This window comes from Hyperolius riggenbachi, chromosome 3 (genome assembly GCF_040937935.1).
Source record: "Hyperolius riggenbachi isolate aHypRig1 chromosome 3, aHypRig1.pri, whole genome shotgun sequence".
NCBI lineage: Eukaryota > Metazoa > Chordata > Amphibia > Anura > Hyperoliidae > Hyperolius > Hyperolius riggenbachi.
This window is the reverse complement of record NC_090648.1, coordinates 502013555-502030666: the sequence shown is the minus strand read 5'-3', so window position 1 is coordinate 502030666 and position 17112 is coordinate 502013555. Positions and strand designations below refer to the sequence as shown.

Sequence of the window (17112 nt, the reverse complement as noted above, 5' to 3'; positions counted from 1 at the left end):
GAGGACAGTCAGTGACATGACTATGTACTCTGTAATGTGCTGCAGAAGATGTCACTGCTATATAAATACATAACAATAATATGGAAGGACATTAGGCTATGACTATGGCAGGATTAGATTGTGAGCCCCTCTGAGGACAGCCAGTGGCATGACTATGTACTCTGTAAAGTGCTGCAGAAGATGTCAATGCTATATAAATACATAATAATAATATGGTAGGACATTAGACTATGACTATGGTAGGATTAGATTGTAAGCTCCTCTGAGGACAGTCAGTGACATGACTATGTACTCTGTAATGTGCTGCAGGAGATGTCAGTGCTATATAAATACATAATAATAATATGGAAGGACATTAGACTATGACTATGGTAGGGAATAGATTGTGAGCTCCTCTGAGGACAGTCAGTGACATGACTATGTACTCTGTAAAGTGCTGCAGAACATAATGGCGCTATATACTTAATAATAATAATGTACCCCAGGTACGCTCAGCTCTCTACCAGAGTTTGTGATTATGTGAGATAATAAACCCCCCTCGCTCCCTGCTCTGGTGTTCTGGCTCGTCTCCAAACTCTCTTCATAAAAATAGCTCAAGGGCAAAATGACAGACAGGCTGAATTACTAATGAAAACATCCCATTCTTCCCACAGGAAGCTCAGCTGGGGACAGCCAGGCAGCTGTGACTTATAAACCACCCTGTAGCTCCCCACGGTCTGTCACCAGCGCTCACAGATATACAAGTTTATGTTTAAAGTCCCACTCCGGGCAAGTTTTCAGAGATCTGTGTAGCAGTCCGTGTAAATGTTTGCTTGTGTTTGTGTTCGCTGATGTCAAATAATTTGTTAGGATCTCAGACACTGTCCACTTACTGTCACTTAGTGCCCTTGCTAAAGGCTGCAGTCTTACAGAGAGATTCAGTCTTCGCCCACCCTCTTCCAGTCTGAACAGCAGGATGATGTAATTCAAGCAGCAGCTCCTCCCACAGAGTCTTAAACTGACTGTACTCTGGTTTTCTGGTTCATGGTATCAGAATTTTTCAAGACAGGACTTTTTGGTTGCAGTTTGCTTCATTTTATGCTTCAAAGGACAACTGTAACAAGAGGGATATGGAGTCTGCCATATTTATTTTTAAGCAATACCAGTTCCCTGGCTGTCCTGTTGATCCTCTGCCTCTAAAATTTTTAGCCATAGACCCTGAACAAGCATGCAGCAGATCAGGTGTTTCTGACATTTTCTAATTTGACAAGATTAGCTGCATGCTTATTTTTGGTTTGATTCAGACACTACTGCAGCCAAATAGTCCAGCAGGCCTGCCAGGCAACTGGTATTGTTCAAGAGAAAATAAATATGGCAGTCTCCATATCACTTTCACGTCAGGTGTCCTTTTAAAAGGGTTCTGTGGATCTTTACAAAAACAAAAACCGACACTTACCTGGGCCTTCTATCAGCCCCCTGCAGCTGTCATGTCCTGCGCCGTCCTCATATGATCCTAAATTCCCCACCGCCTGTCCCGGTCCAATTATTCCCCTGATGCTGTGTCTGGTTTTTGTTTTTTTTAAAGATCCACAGAACCCCTTTAAGTTAGAAAAATCTGATCTGCATGCTAGTTCAGTGTCTATGGGTAAAAGTATTAGAGGCAAAGTATCAGCAGGACAGCCAGGCAATGTGCATTGTTTAAAAGAAGTAAATATTGCACCTTCCATATCCCTCTCACTTCAAGTGTCCTTTAAGGCCTAATATATGCAATGGGCCAATTATTTTACATATTATAGGTAGATTATAGAAGCTCAGTAAGTCACATATTTGGCATTCCTTCCCTGTCACACCCCGACCCGAATCAGCCATATAACATCTTGAATTTTTACAACTGGAGATATCGCAAGAATGTTTGATTCTGCTGATGACAGTAGAGAGCACTGTTGTGTCACCAATAAGCTATAAATCCTGAAATAACATGTCCTGCTACAGGCCTGAGCCTTGGAGGATCCCTGGGCCTGGATTTACTGTCACAGCATGTAGCCTTAAAGAGACTCTGTAACAAAATTTCCAGCTTTATTTCTTCTATCTTATAAGTTCCTATACCTGTTCTAATGTGCTCTGGCTTACTGCAGCCTTTCCTAGTTGCACAGTGGCTGTGTTATCTCTGTTATATCATCTAATCTTCTTTCCTTTGTCAGCTTTGTCGGACTCAGGCTGGAATGTGCTCCTCTGCTGTGATAGGATAGAAGCTATACACACCCTCTCCAGGCCCTCTCCAAGCTTTGTAAGACTCGCACACTGAGCTACTCTCAGCCCATCACATGCTGTTAGCAGCCATGTCTTTTGTTTGTAAACACTTCCTAAAACTGGCAATTACAAGCCAGGATTGCAGCAGGGAGTGGCAGAAACAGCACAGAGGGGCCCAGGAGAACATAATGAATAGAATGGTATGCTTTTTATTGTAAGAATTTTACAGTACAGATTCTCTTTAAAGAGATCCCAAGGTGGGCTCTTCAAATTATTTAAAGAAAAAAAAAAAAAGATGCTACCTGATTCGGGGGGCTGGGCGGATCAGATAGCCTACAAAACCGCTGCTCCTGTGGGCCGCAGTGGCCCACTTTCACTTTCGTGACCTCTGGGTCATGTCACTGCAAGGAGAGACTGTGTGGCTATCATTCATAAAGCACTCCCGCATGCGGAAATGCTGAAAACAGCTGACTTTACCGAGCACTTAGCAAAATGTGCATTCATAAAGGCTGTTACTGCATGAAAAGCTGACATTCCCGAGCAGTGAGCTAAATTACCGCTTTGTGTGGTGAACACCTCCAGCACATGTCAGTAAATGTCAGTTCATAAAGATTAGAGCAGGCGGTATTGGGACGGAACATACCGCCTGCTTTGAAGAGGCGATAAGGGTGCGGATAAGAGCAAAGTTAATGGAGACAGATCTCCCAGGCAGCAGCAGTGAGAGCAGAACAAACAAGGCTTCCCGGAATACCCCAGGCTGTGTTTTTTTTTTTTTAACCTCTTGTGTACCTGTTTTCATAGGTTTTTTTTACATCAGAAAGCTGGCATGTGTAACCATTCTTGAAGTTCTTCTAAGCTGTGGCAAATAAACAGATTGTTTAGAAAGACTAATAGACATATTCAGTGCAGATTCAGGTCAAAGGGAAGCAGTGTTACAAATAAAATGCACATCTAATAGGAAGTTGGGGATGCCTCTTTTATTGTAACGCTGTCTCTGCACGGAGAAAATGTATCAACTCGGCAGCTTCTCATGTTACCGCCAGCCTAGTTCGGCAAATCACGAACCTCTATCGCAACGGTAAACATTTTTATGAATGAGCACACAGAAGTCTAAAATACCGAATGCGGTATTTTCCCACCCAGATTTTTTTACCGAATATACTTTTATGAATGATAGCCTGTGTCTCTCAGCATGCAGGGAGGCGGGAGAGTGGCAGGAGGCGTGGCCAGGGGCAGCTGCCCAGTGGCAGCTCTGGAAATCCTGCAGGAACGCCCCTGGCGGGCGTATTGAACAGGGAATTCCTCTCTTCTGTTTACCCTCCGAGATAGTGACAAATATTGTCTCTAATCTCGAGGGGCTATAGCGTGGTTGTGTGTGTGTGTGGGGGGGGGGGGGTGAGGGGGGCAGAAAGTAGAGGCATGTCATGAGGCAGAGGACATGGCCCTGTGTCCCATCTGCCCACCAAGGAACCGCCTCGGGTTCTCTTTAACCCACGTTTGGTATAAGAACATCTGAATTCCACACAGGAGCTCATTTGCTGTGGAGAATTGGTTGGGGCCCCAGTGTTAATTTTACAGGGGGCCCCAACCATTGTACTGATATGGAGCCCCAAAGCCTACAGGACAGCGCCTGACCCCTGGGTACTACCATCTCCAGCAACCTAAGGTGCGAAACAAACGCCACTAAAACGCAGAAGAAAGCCCAACAACGCCTGCTCTTCCTGCGCCAGCTGAAAACGTTTGGCATGTCTCGCGCCCTTCTTACTGTCGAGTTGATTCCCTGCCCATCCCACCCCCATTCCTGGACTTCCTGTATTTCTCTAGTCTGCAATCCAGGGTGGTCAGGATTGCAAAAGATCCCACCCACACCCTTACGGCGACGCCCTTTTTTCCCTGTTTCGGTTCTTGGCTTAGGTGGGCCAGTCAGAGCAGCCTATGCCAAGAATCTTGGGTGTGTCTGGAAACCTACAATGTGTCACCCAGGGATCCAGACTGACAGTTCATCTCGACCAAGCTCAAGCTGTCCCTATTGTTCTTCTACTCACCCTGCCCACTCTGTCATGTGCTGCGCCATAAGTCCTCCTTCCCCCTGAATAGGAACTGAAGGTGTTGCTAGTCGTACAGAACTCCACCCCGAAATGTCGCCCTAGGATCGACTCACAATCCCTGTAGTAATTGTGCGTGTGTAAGGAGGGGGACAATGCACTCATTCATGGGTGCTGTTTACAGATCTGGTGCTCTGGATATTTAAAGGGAACCAGAGATGAACGATTCACACAAAATAAACATATCAGTTGATAGCTTGTAAAGAATAAATGCTCTACCCTGATAATTTCGCCACTCTGGTGTGCCATTTTGAGTGCTTTTTATCCATTATTCCTCCAGGAAATATCCAATATGGCCGCCGGCTCATATTCCTTCTGTTCCAGGTTATGAGGTGTTCTGGATGTGCTGTATAGGCTATATGAGACTATAGACAAGAAGGGCTGCTGTAGGCTTTCATCTGTGTGCTTTCAACTTCATATTCTGGTATGCTTTGTGGCTGCCTGTAGGAAGTGTCTCTCATAGTAATGAAACTGCATACAGTAGATAATAATGATGACTGGCTGCACAGACAGAGCACACAGATCACACAGCCACACTTGTCTGTGTTAGACAGAGATTTTTCCTGCAGCATCAGCCCCTCCCATATCATCACAGCTCTCAGTATGTAAAGCATGAAATTTGAGCCAGGAGGGGGGAGGCTTGGGCTTGAAAAGACTTCACAGAAGAGTGACTCAGCTATAATGATTCCAGGTCAAACCTCGACTGAATAGTCGGTGGATTCTTATCACAGTTGATAACAGATAGATTAGACTGAGAAGAATAAAACTAAAAGCAGGGTAGGTGTTTACTGTCATGTTCCCACTGATAAATGTAATAAAATACATGAGGGTGCTTCGTCTCTGGTTCTCTTTAAACAAAAATTCAAGTCGGAGAAAAAAAGTGTAAGGCAGGCACTCAGACGGCAGACTAGATGGCACCTTTTGGCCTCTGAAGAAGCAGGGAGACCTGCGAAACGGCCGTTAGGCCGACCCCTATCACTCCTTGTATGTAATCTGTACCGTGCTGGATTAAAGTAATTCTGGATCATTGCTACCAGTGCCCGATCTGCTTTTCTTCTACGTTTAACTATATCGGATAACTTGACCTCCAAGGGTTTTTAAAAATAATGAAAATGTATTTCATTTTTCTATAGGAAGGTGTATAATAGGGTATTTGGATGTGGTTTTACTTTTTGGCCACAAGATGGAGATAGAGTTAATGTGTTCTAAAAATAGAAACAGAACCAAGTGTTTATTTGTTTAGATTTGTGTAAATACAGGGATGTAGATACTCTATCTGGTGGTGGTAAAGTGGTTTTAAACAAGATTGAGGGGCACTTGTACACATGCAATTGTATTCATTATTTATTTTTACTACAATTCCTCTTTAGTACATTTTGTTTGTTTAGTAAACATATGTTCTGCCAGGTACACACCATACAATTTTCTGGCAGATTTACCTGCCAGATCTATTTATTTCCAACATGTTCGATCTGAATTTCAATAGATTTTTCAATTTTCCAATCGTTTTTTTTTAATCGTTATTCAGTTGATTTTCGTTCAGTTCTATGAAAATCAATCGAAAAAACGATTAAAAAAACGATCAGAAAATCGATAAATCGCTTGAAATGCAGATTGGACATGTTGGAAATAATCGATCTGACAGGTAAATCTGCCAGAAAATTGCATGGTGTGTACCTAGTATAAGAAAGGTACAGTCTGGGGATTACTTCATTTTGCAGATGAATTCATAAAGACAAGACAAGACAAGACAAATAACATTTATATTGCGCTTTTCTCCTTGCGGACTCAAAGCGCCAGAATATAAAGCAAATATTTGATTATTTCAATATGGGCAAGTGCAAGTACTCAGTCTTGTTGGATTGAGGTGTGATTAGGTGCACAATCAACAATGCGTAGTAACCGGTACATAGCCAATAAACGTTACAACTAAGCTGCTGTGCTACAGAAAGCTAGCATTGCTCACAGTCACAACCAAAACGGGAATCCTTTTCATAGATTATAATAAAAACAAAACAAAAAAAAACACACACTAAGGCCTCTTGCACACTGCAAGCGATTCAGATTCAGATTCCGCTTTTTAATCTGTTTTTACTTCCGATTCAGATTCCGATTTGCAGTTTGCTCCTTGCACACTGCAAATCGAAATCTGAATCGGAGGTAAAAACTGATTAAAAAGCGGAATCTGAATCGGAATCGCTTGCAGTGTGCAAGAAGCCTAAAGTATGGTATACACCGCCAATCACCAATTTTACCACCACCATGTAGTATGAGGGTTTACCTGCACAATCTGCTCATGGTATTCAAACCTGCTACATGGAGGTGGTAAAATTGGTCTGTCGTTGGCCATTCAAAATGAAAATGTGTACCAGGCATAAAGGTACGTACACACGTCTAATATCTCTGAACGACTTGTCGTTCAAACCGGTTGTTTGAACGACAGCTTGGCGTGTGTACAAACGATTGTAAAGCTGGACACTAATGGTCCAATTTCTAGCGAAAAATCGTTCGAGTGATCAGAAATTCTGATCGGATTGGTTGTAAATAATCTCAGTTGATGGGCACAATCGATGATGAACAATTATAAAAACAATCGTCCGATTGAATTTTCGTCGAACCAAAATTTGGATTTTCTTGTTGGTCGTGAAAGATGGGAAGCAATGATTGGTTAGTTGATGGTGTAGTAAACGATTTTTCGTCCGATCAGAATTTCTGATCGTTCGAACGATTTTTTTTTGCTAGAAATTGGACCGTTCGTGGCCACCTTTAGACTGATAGCAGCAGTTTTGGCTGATCTGCTTGGCGGATCCGGGAACTAACTGTCGGTCAAACAGCAGTAAAGGGGCCCATGCACTGGTCGATTTCAGCCATCGATAGATCAATCAGAAATCGATTCTTTCAAATTTATCAATCGATGGATTTGTGGCCAATTTCGATCGATTTCGATGGATTTGATCTATCTGACAGGATGGAAGATCTAGGTCGATCTGCTGTTGGCAGCAGATCAATGGCCCATAGAGTTGAATTGGATCTAATGCATTTAGATCGATTTACAATAGATTTAACTCTAAAGCCCAATCTACACGATACGATTCTTTGTACGATTCGATTACGATTCTATTTACAATCCGATTAAATCAGACATGTCCGATCAGGATTCAATTCGATTTGCCCTTGTTTTGCAATGGCAAATCGAATTGAATCGAATACCAATCAGACATGACTGATTTAATCGGATCGTACAAAGAATCGTATCGTGTAGATTGGGCTTAAAATGGAAATCTGTTCCTAGTGTGTGGCACACATCAGATAGATTCCTGTCAGATTCGACTTGACAGGCATCTGACAGAAATCTATCTGATGGTCGAATCTGCTGCAAATCTATAAGTGTATGGCCACCTTTAGGTCCGTACATGTGTACAAACGACTTGTTTGAAAGTCTATTAGTTTGATACTAAAAGACATTCAAACAACAGGTCGTTTGATCAGTCATTTAATCTAGTCCATTGTCCATTACCAAGTTCGTTAAACGACATGTAAATTAGCATATCAAACGACTTGTTGGTCAGTGTGTACAGGACATCTGAACGACTTGTTGTTTGAACTACAAGTCGTTCAAACGACAAGTTGTTCAGAAATATCAGACGTGTACGCACCTTAATGGCCCATACTCACGAGGGACAATTGTCGCTGCAACATGCGGGGCGCGCGAGTTGCGGCGACAGGTCGCCCGTGAGTATGGGCCGCGCGCACCCCGAACTGTCGCCCGCAACGGGCGCGCACCCCGAACTGTCGCCCGTCGCTGATGTCGCCAGGCGATTGAAAAGTTCAATCGCCTGGCGATAGTCGCCGCCGCAACTCCGCCGCAGCTGTCGCTAGTCCGCGTGAGTACGCGGACTAGCGACAGCAACCTCCATTGAGTATGAAGAGCTTCCGGCGGAGGGAGGAGGAAGGTCGGCGACAGCTTCCGTCGCGCCGCTGGTCCCTCTTCCGCGTGTGTACGCGGAGGGACCTGGCGAGGAGCTGTCGCCGGCCTTTCGCCCACACGCTCACGTGTGCTGGCGACAGGCCACTTTTGCCGCCCGTGAGTATGGGCCATAAGTCTCATACACACGTGCAACTTTTAGGGCTGGTACCCACAAGGGCGTTTTTTTTTTTTTTTTTTTTGAGCGTTTAGGGAGCGTTTGACAATGCTAGCGTTTTGTAAAAATGCTCAGCTAATGTAAATGGATGGGACAACTTCCACTGGAGCGATTGCGATTAGAAGATTCACAAACGCAGGACATGCAGCATTTTGTTAGCGTTAGTGCTTCAATGTAAAGTATATCATCGCTGGCGTAATCGCTCATCAAAACCTACACAGAGCGATTTTGCTAGCGTTTTGAAGGTACTGCACACTGTAACAAAATTAAAATTAATTGAAAGGACCACTCAGACTTTAAAATGCTAATCGCTACACAACCGCTGGCAAATTGTTTACACTTTTTAAAAGCGCTCCCTAAAACGCTCATTAAATCGCTTACAAACTCAGGTCCACTTTTAAGGGATCTCATGTTATTGGCCTGTATGTTTAAAGGGAACCTTAATGGGACTCTGAGCACCTCTCATGGGTATGCCTTTAAGACTCTGACCAGTACTGCAAAGTTCTTAAAGATGCATACCGTTCTGTAGCTTGTGCTCTCCTCTTTCATTTGATGCCATTCTACACCAAATAGTTTTTGTTCGTTTTCAATTTAAAAATCGTAGCTGCCATCTTTGCTATGTTATAACTTCCGGGTCACCCCTGTCTTCTCTGTTAGAGAAGTGCATCACTGAATGAAGCAGGAAGAGGAAGTGACACGCATGGCCATTACAAGAGGCTCCTCTAGAGGGTCATACCACGACTTTGTTGGAAGTCGTCTGGCTTAAAGGCATACCCATGAGAGGTGCTCGGAGTCCCTTTAACTGAGAGGGATATGGGTGTTTCCTTTTAAACAATACCAGTTGCCTGGCAGTCCTGCTGATCTCTTTGGCTGCAGTAGTATCTGAATCACACACCTGAAACAAGCATGCAGCTAATCCAGTCTGACTTCAGTCAGAGTGCCTGATCTGCATGCTTGTTGAGGGGCTGTGATTAAAAGTATTAGAGACACAGGATCAGCAGGAGAGTCAGGCAACTGGTATTATTTTAAAAGGAAAAATCCATATCCTTCTCAGTTTAGGTTCCCTTTAAGGGCTGGTGCACACCGAGCGGCTTTTTGGGCGTTTTCAGATCCGCTTGCGGCTGCGGATCTGCTTGGTCAATGTATCTCAATGGGGTGGTGCACACCAGAGCGGCAGGCGTTTTGCAGAAACGAAAAATGCCTGGGTGAGGCATTTTTTGGATTGCGGATGCGTTTCTGCCTCAATGTTAAGTATAGGAAAAACGCAAACCGCTCTGAAAAACGGCACTTCAGAGCGGTTTGCCAGGCGGTTTTGTTACAGAAGCTGTTCAGTAACAGCTTTACTGTAACAATATATAAAATCTACTATACTGAAATCCGCAGCAGCAATCCGCAAAACGCTAGCAAAACGCCATAGAAAAATTTAAAAAAGCGTTTAAAAATCTGCTAGCATTTTGCGGATCTGCTAGCGGGTTTTGGTGTGCACCAGCCCTAAATGTTGATCCAGCAATGCAGTCCATATCATTGTGTGCTGTATAGTTGGGCAGATTTTATCAGCTGTGTGTATTAGTATGCAGGAATATCACTTCTAGAGTAAGCAGGTCAGATGCAGGAGACAGCAGATTGGCATTAGTCTTGCTGTGTGAATAATCACCAAAGTATAGCTGAAATGATCCTTACACCACGCAGTTCACCAGTGCGGGCAAATATCGAATAATCCAGCCACCTAGGAAATTCCCTGCTTCACTTAAGATGTAAACTCACCTAGTCAAAGAGGGGTCAACGTATTACAGTCTGGAGGAGAAAGTATTCTACGATTTTATGTAGCAGAAAATCATCTCATCTCATCTTTAGCAGATTCTAAAAATAAAGATCACACAACAGAGTCTCCCTCGGTGTTGTTATCTACTATATAAAAATGCCAAAATAGGTAAGATGTGTGTGAAAAACTGAGTACACCCCACTATTCAGATACTTGCAAAATGTAATTTTTTTGCATTCTTAAAGGGGACCTGAACTCTTGCACAGAACGGAAGGAAAACACAGAGAAATGCACCCAGTATGTATTTAGAGAGTTTAGCCTGTCTAATTCCCCTGCATCCCTGTCTAATCACCACTGTAATATGATCTCTCAGCTGTGTCAGCTCAGGAAGGGCTTCTTCACACTAAGGGCGTTTTGCCCTTTTTTTCAAGCGCAGGTGATTTTCAAAATCGCCCATAAAATGCTTGTACAATGAATCTCTGTGAGAAGGTTCAGATCAGCGCGTTGTTTCTGCAAAGCGGCGCCTGTACCATTTTTTGGGGCGTTTTTGCTATAATGGAAGGTTTAGGAAAAACGCTCACAAAATTGCGCCGTGCAGCGATTGCGTGAGGGTTTTTAAGAATAAATACATTGCATTTATTCTTTTCCAGGTCAAAGAGTTCACTTCTTGACCTATGTCAGGGACTGAATTACAAAACCGTTCTGGAAAAGCGATTTTACCAAAACGCAGCGCGCAGTGGAGCGCCGGGTGGGGGGAAAAAAGTGCACAGAAACGCAAAACTCTTGCGTTTTCAATTTTAGGTGTGAATGAGGCCTAAATCTCTGCCATGACAGAGCTGCTAATTTTTAAACACAGGATGTTAACAATATGTCTGCTTCCATGAAAGCAGGAAGTAGACACATTGCAGATTTATTGCAGGATTTGCATCAGCTGTAACAGAGAAATGTTTTCCTTTAAAGGTTATTAAGCTATTGCTTATCTTTTAGAGCAGAGATGAAGTTCTGAGTTCAAGTCCTCTTTAGCAAGAATGTGAAGTAATTGTTTGGGGGGAGGGGTACACGGACGGCGGCAGGGCAGAAGGGGCGACGTAGGTGAGGTAACCCCTTCTGCCGCAGCCCAAGCCCTCCATACACGCTGGGACAGTTCTGCACTTTTACAACCCCAAGTTATCGCCTCTCCACCTCCGTGCTTTACAGTTGATATAAAGGATACTGTCTGAGAAGTCTTGTGATTTGTTTGGTTGCATCTTTGCAAAACTAAGTCATGCCGTGGACTTTTTTTAGAGTTTGTAAAATGTTCAATTTAAAACTATATCAGAGCTACAAGGATCAGCAGATATCAGTTGCTGTAAGTCACCCCATTTGCCCGCTAATCATTAGAGGTCTGAAATGCCAACTCCCAAACACCCCCCCCCCCCCCCCATCAGCAAAAGTGAAGCTTTGTGGCCCTTGGGTGTCGGGACTCCTCCAGTATTCCCCACCCTCCCCTTTATGAGTAGCTAAACAGTGCCCCCCCCCCCCATGTGGGTGGCTAGAAAGTGCCCCCCAATATAGGTAGCCAGACCGGGCATCCCCCACCAGTGTAAGTAGCAAGAAAGTGCCCTCCCCAGTATAGGTAGCCAAAGAGTGCTTCCCCCTCCCCCTCCCGTATAGCGTAAAGAGGGCCATGGCCAGCTTGACTGTGGAGGAGTACTGCTTTTCAGACATCCAATGATTTACGGGAAGAGACTGCCGCTGACATTTGCTGATCCTTGTAGCTCTGAAATAGAGCTTTACATTTAAATAAAAAAAAACAGGTACTTTTTAAGCTTCGTACACATGCTGCGTTTAACCTGGCCAAGGTGGCCTAAGGACCACCTCAGCTGAGAATCTGGTGTGGGCTCAGAAGCTTTGGTGTCAGTACAAGCTGCAGAAGTCTTGTCATTTCACATAAATGTAACATTTCAGCATGATGATGTTGGCAAGCTACAGTATTTCGATGCTCTATTTAGACAGGTGCTTTTCAGGTGCAATCGCTGATGTTGAATCCATGTTTTGTTTTTCTAGTTGAAGGAAGCCTCCCATATTGTGGCCAAGCTGAAGGAGTTTGGTGTCCACCAGCGCATTGAACAGCTGCAGAAGGATATAGCCAACATGGAGCAATGGACTGATGGTATTGCCGGAAAAAGAAACCAGCTGGAGGGCAACCTAACCAGCCTCGGAGAAGCAATCTCCCAAATAGAACAGAGCACGGCAGCCACCGCAAAAGACGTCTCTACCAAGATCGCCACCGTGAAGACGGACGTCAGAAGAGTCTCTGGCATGGAGGAGGACGTTGTGCTGCTGGCCAACTCTGTCAAGGAGTTGGAGGAGAAGTTGGAGAAAGTGGAGAAAAACATGGCGCAAACTATCGGAGATGCCGTAGCTCACAGCATTGACCGAATTGCTGCCCTCAAGAGTTCGGTGTCCACAAACTCCAACCGGATAGACCACCTTAAGCAGAGACTGCAAGAACTCAGAGCCAACTTTACTAAGAATTCCGATAAGCTCTCGGGTCTCGAAAGCGACCGGCTGAAGGTCTTGCAGGCCGTGAATTTTGCCAATGAGCTGAAGCCCAAGGTCCACACCCTGAGGAAGGACTTCACACGTTTAGATGAGTTGTTGAGTGACCTCTCGCTAAGAATTGGGCGACTAGCGGCGGATCTACTGAACAGGGAGAAAGACATTAGCGTGCTAAGTGAAAAAATGCACAACCTAACGGTCATTAAATCTGAGATTTTATCTTTAGAAAATCAAATAAGTAATGTGTAGGTCTTAAGAAAGGATACCCGAGGTGACATGTGACATAATGAGATAGACATGTGTATTTACAGTGCCTAACACACAAATGACTAGGCTGTGTTCATTTTTTTTCTTCCTCTGCCTGAAAGAGTTAACATTTAGATATATAAGAGTTTTTCATAACTCAGGACTATAGGAAAAACAGAATTTTGCCATCTGAAACCAGAAGCTATTTGTGAATTATTCAGGTTGGAGTGAGCATATAAGGTGTCCCACAATGTATCACTGCTAAATATGCAAATTGTCCCTTTGTTGTCCCTGTAAACTAAACACATATCCAGAACCAGACTAAGGAGGAGCCCCAATGTGAGCTGTAGCTTTTGTGCCATGCAATGGTCATGTTATGTCATTTTGTACAGTAGCAAAATAAACAGATTTTTTATTATTATTTCTAAGAGTCAATGATTAGCATAGATCCAAAATCCGAAATCTTCTGTTTAATTCTCTAACATTGCCAGCCCAAAATTGAAAAAGAAAAAACCTTCCTGGCTCTGTAGGATGCTAGTGATGGTCGATGAGTTGCTAATGATGTTGAGTTGTGCAAATTTTGTGCTCATTTTATGCAAATTTATGCAGGTTGGAATTGGCCCAATCAAAAGGAGTAGTAGTTGGTGATTTTTAATCTACCAGTAGTTCCAAGCTGCTTATAACTGGCACCGTTAAAAAAAAATGATTAGCATCTTTGATTTGTACGATTACGGTACACATCAAAGCTGGAGGCGGTGAAATTGGCCAATATTTGGCCAATCAAAATTGAAGGTGTGTACCAGGCTTGCATTGTAAAGCAAAACCACGAGATAGAAAGATCATTTTTAAGATCATTGTGTTATGCCCGCCCCTCTCCAGGCCCCCTCTATGCACACTCCCGTGTGTGTTATTTACATTAGGCAGCCTCTCTGCTCTCTCAGTGAGAGAAGAGAGCTTTACAAGCTGGATAAATCCTCCTCTGTTAGGCTGTGAAAGGAGCTGAGCTGTCACATGCTGAGGAATTACAGACACCGCAGAGCTGTCTGCAGGAAGAAACAATCAGCCTGTCACTCTTCAGTGGATGAGAGCTGCAGGGGGAAGAAGGTAAACACACAAATGATATCTTGAGATTCAGAAGGAATGCTGTATACAGCCTGATTGTGTATGGATGTATTTTCTATGTGTGGACATACAGTACATCAACCTACTTCCTGTTTTGGTGGCCATTGTGTTTGTTCATAAACAAACTTTTTAAAACTGTTTTTGACTACTTTTAATGCGGCGGGGAGCGGCGAAATTGTGACAGAGGGTAATAGGAGATGTCCCCTAACGCACAGGTATGTTTACTTTTGTGCGATTTTATCAATACAGATTCTCTTTAAGCCTGGTACACATTTTCAATTATGATTGGCCAACAACTGACCAATTTTACCACCTTCATACAGTAGGAAGGTCAAAAGATATTGAACACACAAACACCTTTCCGCTGCGCTCAATTAAGTGGAATGACACAACGACACAGGGTGTCCACCACTTGCTGCTCCAAAAATACTCTGGGACCAAAGTATTAAAGCTGATTGGAAACAGAAACACAAAAGAGAGGAGGAGCGCTCTCTGGTGCATTAACCTTTTTAATTATGCCTCTTTCGCAAGATAAAAATATAAAACTCACAATGTAAAATAACAATATAGCTTATAACACACAAGGTGTATATCACCGTGCCCAAGGGATGGTATCTCCTGCTGAATCGCCTCCACTCTATGGCCAGTAGTCGTGGGAATCCGGAGATCCAGTAGCGCTAGCGGGGCCAGGAACACTAGGTGATGTCGGCAGCTGCCCTGCGCCTAGTACGTTATAAGCTATATTGTTATTTTACATTGTGAGTTTTATATTTTTATCTTGCGAAAGAGGCATAATTAAAAAAGTTAATGCACCAGAGAGCGCTCCTCCTCTCTTTTGTGTTTCTGTTTCCAAAAGATATTGAATCCTATGAGCATATTGTGTAGGTAAACTCGCATACTACATGGTGGTAAAATTGGTCCGTGGTTGTCCAAGCAATCATAATTGAAAGTGTGTACCCGGCTTTATTGCTAAAATATGTACAGTGTCAAGTTTTGTTTTGTTTTTTCTCCACATACCAGAAAATAAAGTAAGGTCATGCAGGATGGCTGAGCCAGTGGCATAGCAATACTGTATGCAAACTAAATGGGATACGGCTAAAAACATCAGACTGGAGGAAATGTATTTTATGCCAAGCAGTAGCCACTCAGGGCCGATTCATATTACAAGAGCTTTTTAAACAGAGATTTTAAAAGCTCTTGCTAATGCAATGCTATGGGGGACTTTTACAAAATCACATCGCTCCAGTGTGCACACACACATAGGATAATATTAGCAGGAGCTTTTAAAATCACAAAGCGCTCAGAAAAGCTCTTGTAGTGTGAATGAGCCCTAAAGCATTTAAAGAGAAACGGTGACCAAGAATTGAACTTCATCCCAATCAGTAGCTGATACCCCCTTTCCCATGAGAAATCTTTTCTTTTTCACAAACGGATCATCAGGGGGCGCTGTATGGCTGATATTGTGGTGAAACCCCTCCCACAGTGTGATGTCAGGACCATGGTTCTGACATCACACTGTGAGAGCCTTGTTGCATTATGGGAAACAGCTGTTTCCAACTGCCAAAACAGCAAGCAGCATCTCCCTCCAGTGACATCACCTGCCAGAGGTAAAAATGTCACTATGTGATAAATGACAGAATGTAAATCAGGGAGAGGAAAGATTTTACAATGGGCTAACACTGACTAAGGCCCCATTCACACTTGCAAAACACAGCTCAGGCGATTTTTGGCGTTTAACACAAAAAAAATCGCCATTCACACGTGGCGATTTTTTTTTCACCTTTGCGTTTAGCGCTTCTATTGCACTAAATGTGATCGCAGGAAAATCGTCTGAAAATGGTGCAGGCTACAAGTTTGCGTTTGGCGATTTGCATTAATCGCCGGCGATTAACGCGAATCGCCCAAGTGAGAACGGGCCCATACGGAATGATTGCACTAGTGCTTTAAAAAGCGCTAGCGCTTGAGTGTTTTGCCGAAATCGCCGGCAAAACGCTCAAGTGTGTATGGGGCCTTAAAGGGATACTGTAGTGGGGGTCAGGGGAAAATGAGTTGAACTTACCCGGGGCTTCTAATGGTCCCCCGCAGACATCCTGTGTTGGCGCAGCCACTCACCGATGCTCCGGCCCCGCCTCCGGTTCACTTCTGGAATTTCAGACTTTAATGTCTGAAAACCACTGCGCCTGCACGCCCGTGTCCTCGATCCCGCTGATGTCATCAAGAGCGCACAGCGCAGGCCCAGTATGGTCTGTGTCTGCGCAGTACACTCCTGGTGACATCAGCGGGAGCGAGGACACGGCAACGCAGGCGCAGTGGTTTTCTGACTTTAAAGTCAGAAATTCCAGAAGTGAACTGGAGGCGGGGCCGGAGCATCGGTGAGTGGCTGCGCCAACACAGGATGTCTGCGGGGGACCATTAGAAGCCCCGGGTAAGTTCAGCTCATTTTCCCCCGACCCCCCTACAGTATCCCTTTAATCATTCATACATAATTATTGCAAAAATTAAGCACTTTTGTTCATTACGTTTATTTTTCACTGGAGTTCCTCTTTAAAGGGACTCCGAGAAGTGCAGAAACTATGGGAAGATGGATATCATTTTAAAGCTCTCTTTCTCCTCTTTCCAATGATATATAAACCACCACCCTATGCCTTTTAGTTTTCGCTATTATTCGCGTTATTTTAGTTTTCGCAAAAATAGAGAAAACTAAAAGGCGTAGGGCGGCGGTTTATATATCATTGGAAAGAGGAGAAAGAGAGCTTTAAAATGATATGCATCTTTCCATAGTTTCTGCACTGCTCGGAGGCCCTTTAAAGTTTTGAAGATGCTTACAATGGAATATTAAAAGAAGGTGCTAGTATATTACTCCCTCTGTATAAATCACTTGTGAGGCCACACAGGCTGGAGTATGTGATGCAGTTTTGGGCACCACACTACACTACACTATAGAAAGGACATTGAAATTGAAGAA

At 43.8% G+C, this 17112-nt stretch overlaps 1 protein-coding gene across 1 annotated transcript in view; it reads left to right on the top strand.

Annotated features, from left to right (window-relative positions):
- IKBIP (IKBKB interacting protein) overlaps positions 1 to 14285 on the top strand; it is a 40635-nt gene extending 26350 nt beyond the window's left edge. Inside the window, exon 3 of the mRNA XM_068278322.1 lies at positions 12285 to 14285. Coding sequence (XP_068134423.1) covers positions 12285 to 13028 — 744 coding nt within the window. The 3' untranslated portion in view covers positions 13029 to 14285. The remainder of the gene's footprint in view (positions 1 to 12284) is intronic.
- The last annotated feature ends 2827 nt before the right edge of the window (positions 14286 to 17112 follow it).